Source organism: Triticum urartu, chromosome 4A, assembly GCF_056163025.1.
Source record: "Triticum urartu cultivar PI428250 chromosome 4A, HENAU_Tu73, whole genome shotgun sequence".
Taxonomy (NCBI): domain Eukaryota; kingdom Viridiplantae; phylum Streptophyta; class Magnoliopsida; order Poales; family Poaceae; genus Triticum; species Triticum urartu.
The window spans coordinates 571,761,167-571,765,853 of record NC_141876.1 but is presented as its reverse complement, the minus strand read 5'-3'; the positions used below and the strand labels follow the sequence as shown (position 1 = coordinate 571,765,853).

Sequence of the window (4,687 nt, the reverse complement as noted above, 5' to 3'; positions counted from 1 at the left end):
CTAACACCCATGGAGTCTTGGTGCTGATCATGTTTTGCTCGTGAGAGAGGCTTATTCAACGGGTCTGCAACATTCAGATCCATATGTATTTTGCAAATCTCTATGTCTCCGTCCTTGACTTGATCGCGGATGGAATTGAAGCGTCTCTTGATGTGCTTGGTTCTCTTGTGAAATCTGGATTCCTTTGCCAAGGCAATTGCACCAGTATTGTCACAAAAGATTTTCATTGGACCCGATGCATTAGGTATGACACCTAGATCGGATATGAACTCCTTCATCCAGACTCCTTCATTTGCTGCTTCCAAAGCAGCTATGTACTCTGCTTCGCATGTAGATCCCGCCACGATGCTCTGCTTGGAACTGCACCAACTTACAACCTTATACTCCTCCGAGCCAATCAGCACAACTAGCTCACCGGACACCATGACGTATGCAAGCATCTACAACGATGATGATTTGAGCAGCCCTCGACGTTTGGTCTAGGGTAATTTTAATGAATTAATTTATGTTTGTGCACAATCATGTCGGGAAAGCTGGGATCTCGCCTTGGAGGCCATTGTAGGAGAGGTCGAGGATTTCGATGTTGTTGCACTCGCCGAGGCTCGGTGGAATGGCACTGGCAAGGCGCTTGTGGTGGAGCATCAGCCTCCTGAGTTGCGTGAGGTTGGAGAACGTTTTGGGATGGCGCTGGCGAGGCGATTGCCGGAGAGGTCGAGGAGGCCGAGGTGCGGGAGCTCATTGATGGACCGAGGGATCCCACCGGAGAGGAGGTTGTTGGAGAGGTACAACTGCTCGAGCCGTTGCATGCGCCAGAAGTCCGGCGGGATGGAGCCGTTGATGAGGTTTTTGGAGAGGTTTAGGTACGTCAGGTTGACGAGGCCGGAGATGTTGGGCGGGATGGAGCCCGAGATGGTGTTGTCCTCGAGGTGGGTCTGCCGGAAGCTGCGCAAGAGCTCGTCGATGAACGACGGCAGTTTGGCGCCGAGGCCGTTCCCAGCGAGCTCGAGCTCCTGCAGGCGAGTGCAGTTTCTGAGCGAGCGGAAGAAGGGAGCCAGGTTGGTGTTGCCGTCATGGCTGGAGAGGTTGTTGTAGGAGAGGTAGAGGTATTGGAGCCACGACAACCTGTCGAACACCTGCGACGGCAGCTCGCCGGCGAGGTAGTTGGACTCGAAGTCGACCCACTCGAGAATGGGGGAGTTGGACAGCGCCGGCGGGATCGGGCCGGTCAGCTCATTAGACCATAGGAGGAGATAACGGAGCTGGGGAGGCGGCACTCGGCGACGAGCGAGTTGTTGGCGAGGTCCATGTACTGCAGGGCGGAGCAGTTGCAGAACAGCGTCTCTGGGATGCCGCCGAAGAGCTGGTTGTGCTGAGGTCGAGGTAGTAGAGCTCCCGGAGGAGCCCGATGCCGGCGGGGATCGCGCCCTCGAGCAGGTTGTTCGTCAGGCTCAGCTGCGCCAGTCTCGATAGCACGACAATCTCCTCAGGGATCTCCCTGGCGAACGCGTTGCTGGACAGATCAAGCACTGTGAGGACAGACAGCCGCCCCAGCACCAGCGAGAGCACGCCGCGGATCCCACGGCTGCTGAGCACCATCTGCGTGACGCACGGGCACGGGCACAGGCATTCTACTAGTATATTTATAGAAAGGAATAAAATGGAGACATACCAAATTTGAAAAATTAAAATGATTGACGCTATCTCAAACATCGATATTTTTACATGCAAGTATATTAGGAAACAAATCAATGATGGTGCGTCTCACTTAAAACAAAAGAACCTTAACAGGTTGGACCCGATCAAGGTGCGATTCTGAAATGGAGGGAGTATATATGTATTGTAGTGGTGACGCTAGCCAAACGGTTCCCTTTTGTAGCGAGGAAAAGGGGATTTCCTTGGTTAATAATCAGGCCATTCATGCGCGTTTATCAAGTAGCGGAAGGAATGGAAATTCTGAATTACGATCACAGATTCACGCTATCAAATTATTAACTCGTCGGGTATATTAGTAACGGAAGAAATGGAAATTCTGAATTTTACAATCAGAGATTCACGCCATCAAATCATTAACTTGCCGGGCGTGATTAATGGCAACCCAAAGTGTGTATTATAAATAATCGTGTTGCCTGACGTCCTAGGTGTCACCCTACGAATCCACCATAGAAGAATCCCTCTCGAATAATCAACCATACAGGCAATGGCCTCTTTCTTCAATAGCGGCAGTGTCCTCTTCTTGCTCTTTGTCGTCCTCTTTGCGGCCACTCAGGATACTCCTGTTGACAATTTGCTCCCCGTATGCAAGACCGTCGGCGGTGGCAGTAAATACGTGGGCATCCAGTTCTGTCTGGACACCCTCCACTCCGACCCCCGTAGCGCAAACGGTGGAAACTACCAAGAGCTTGCGGTCGTCACAGTCGACCTCCTCACGGCCAACGCCACCCGTACCAAGGCCAAGATTGATGGCCTTCTCGGCGATGGCGACCGCAAGACTGAGGACGCCACCAGGCGGTCCCTCAGGTCGTGCCTGGCTCTTTTTGACGGCATATTGCAGAGCCAGCCTGGCTGTGCGGCGGCCGTCAAGGACGGGAAGTTCAGCGAGGCGACCTCGTCCCTGGAGAAATCGGCGGCCGCAGCGAAGGAGTGCCAGGGTGGCTTCAGCAAGAGCAACGTGGCGTCGCCGGTGACAGTGGAGAACGACGACGCTTTCCAGCTCGCAAAGCTCGCCGTCGCCTTGATTCGTGTTACCTCATAGATGCTTCTGTTTTTCTTTTCGAAAAGTCTAACGTCCACACGTGTGGACGTTTCCCAACTCGCCCACACGCCTGGATCGTCGTCCAGTGCCTTTTGCATGAATCTTGGCATGAAAAGGTTGATTTTTTGTGCCACATAGGATGGGCTGGTGTGCGGGCGTTGGAAAGTTTGCCCACACGCCCGCACCATGCTGTTTGCCAGCTGCGTTGTGTGGCGAACTAGTTTCTGCCCACATAGCCACCACCGAGGTCATGCGTGTGTGGGCGAACTGCTTTTCGCCCACACGACACTCCTATGTTGTGGACGGCAACTGCAGTTACGCGAACGTGGCAACTCGGTACACACACACGGCAACTGTGATTCTCTGCTACACGGCAACTGCAGTTACGCGAACGTGGCAACTCGGTACACACACATGGCAACTGTGATTCTTTGCTACACGGCAACTGCAGTTGCGCATACATGTCAACCAGATAAACACACATGGCAACTGTGATTAACAATACATGTCAACTATGATTGGACCACACGTGGCAACTAGGTAAACACACATGGCAACTACTGTTTTGACCATATGTGGCAAGTAGTTAATCACATACGGCAACTACGGTTTGATTACACACGGCAACTACCATAAATTAGACATGGCAACTATAATTAACCAAAACAGAGAGAGTTGCCATGCTTTTACAACTACACTTGCCATCCTGGATAACTACATCTGCCAACCAGGATGGCAACTAAATAGTCATCCCGCAGGGTACCTAACGTAGTTGCGTCAGGACGTGTGGGCATTTTTGCTTCGTGCCACACGCACGGGGTGAAAATGAGTAGTACTTGTTGGGCGTGTGGCACGAAGTAGCCGCGCCCACATGTGTGGGCAATTCCAATGTCCGCCCACACATAGCCCGTGTGGGCTGCCTCCTACTCACACCACACACGGTGTGTGGGCACATGTCGTATATGCCACACGTGTGGCAGTTAGCGGCGTCCTTCCTTTTTCTTCAAAAGTTTCGACTACGAGGAATTGTAATAATAATTGCTGTAAGAGAACAATAATAACAAAACCAATATAGGCTTTGGCAGATAATTTTCAGTTCCTACAATTCCATATGTGTATTCGCAGTCTTATTCTTTACTATAGCTTTTTTTAGCTTTATCAGAGCATCACGGTGCCGTGAGCGCTCCGGCTGAACAAATTCTATAAACCCGTCCAGCAAAACATAAATTTTGCACAGCATCAAGCAAATTACATATTTCAATAATATGAACCAAATTGAATCGTAATATAAATTCAACATACAAATATATAAATGGTTCGAAAAGCAATTCACAATACAACTATAGTTTTCATTACAACAAATATTCAAATTCAAATAATTATTGCAACACTAAATTGTTCAAATCTCACACGAATAGAAATGAATAAAAATAGGTATCTATCTCCCCCCATAGAGTTGCCACCAACGCTCAATAAGATCATGCTGGAGTTGGTTGTGTGAATTATGGTTCTCGATATTTCGGTAGGTCTCAAGAAATGAAGTGATCTCATCCACGCGAGGTTGTCAGAATCGTGATTCTGAATCGGATCGGAGCTCCGATGGTAGGATCGCAAATCGAAGAATCTTCACTATCAGAATCGTAGAACATACAACCTTGCATCGTAGGATCAATGAGGTTAATTTGGATCGTAAAGTCGTAGAACATACAACAGAATCACGATTTTAACAACCTTGCATCCACGTCCCTGTCAGGCTTCACACGGCTATCAACATTGTCACAGTTGTACTCCAAGTCCAAATCCCTCTCACCCTCAATGATCATATTGTGTAAAATTACACAAGCAGTTATGATATTTCTAAGGGATTTTTTATCCCAGAAGCGAGCAAGACCTCGAACAATGGCAAACCGAGCTTGCAACGCACCAAATGTCCTC

At 49.6% G+C, this 4,687-nt stretch overlaps 1 protein-coding gene and 1 pseudogene across 1 annotated transcript; one reads left to right on the top strand and one right to left on the bottom strand.

Moving 5' to 3' along the window:
- Window positions 1-519: 519 nt before the first annotated feature.
- LOC125554895 (putative leucine-rich repeat receptor-like serine/threonine-protein kinase At2g24130 pseudogene) lies at window positions 520-1,596 on the bottom strand (annotated as a pseudogene).
- Window positions 1,597-2,168: 572 nt separating this feature from the next.
- LOC125554894 (putative invertase inhibitor) lies at window positions 2,169-3,040 on the top strand. The gene has a single exon (XM_048718277.2). It carries the CDS (start codon window positions 2,198-2,200, stop codon window positions 2,750-2,752), a length of 555 nt encoding a protein of 184 aa, XP_048574234.2. The 5' UTR covers window positions 2,169-2,197; the 3' UTR covers window positions 2,753-3,040.
- The last annotated feature ends 1,647 nt before the right edge of the window (window positions 3,041-4,687 follow it).

What these genes read in the sequence shown, in the direction of transcription:
- LOC125554894 (XM_048718277.2), top strand. Translation starts at nt 2,198, where the DNA reads ATGGCCTCTTTCTTCAATAGCGGCAGTGTCCTCTTCTTGCTCTTTGTC.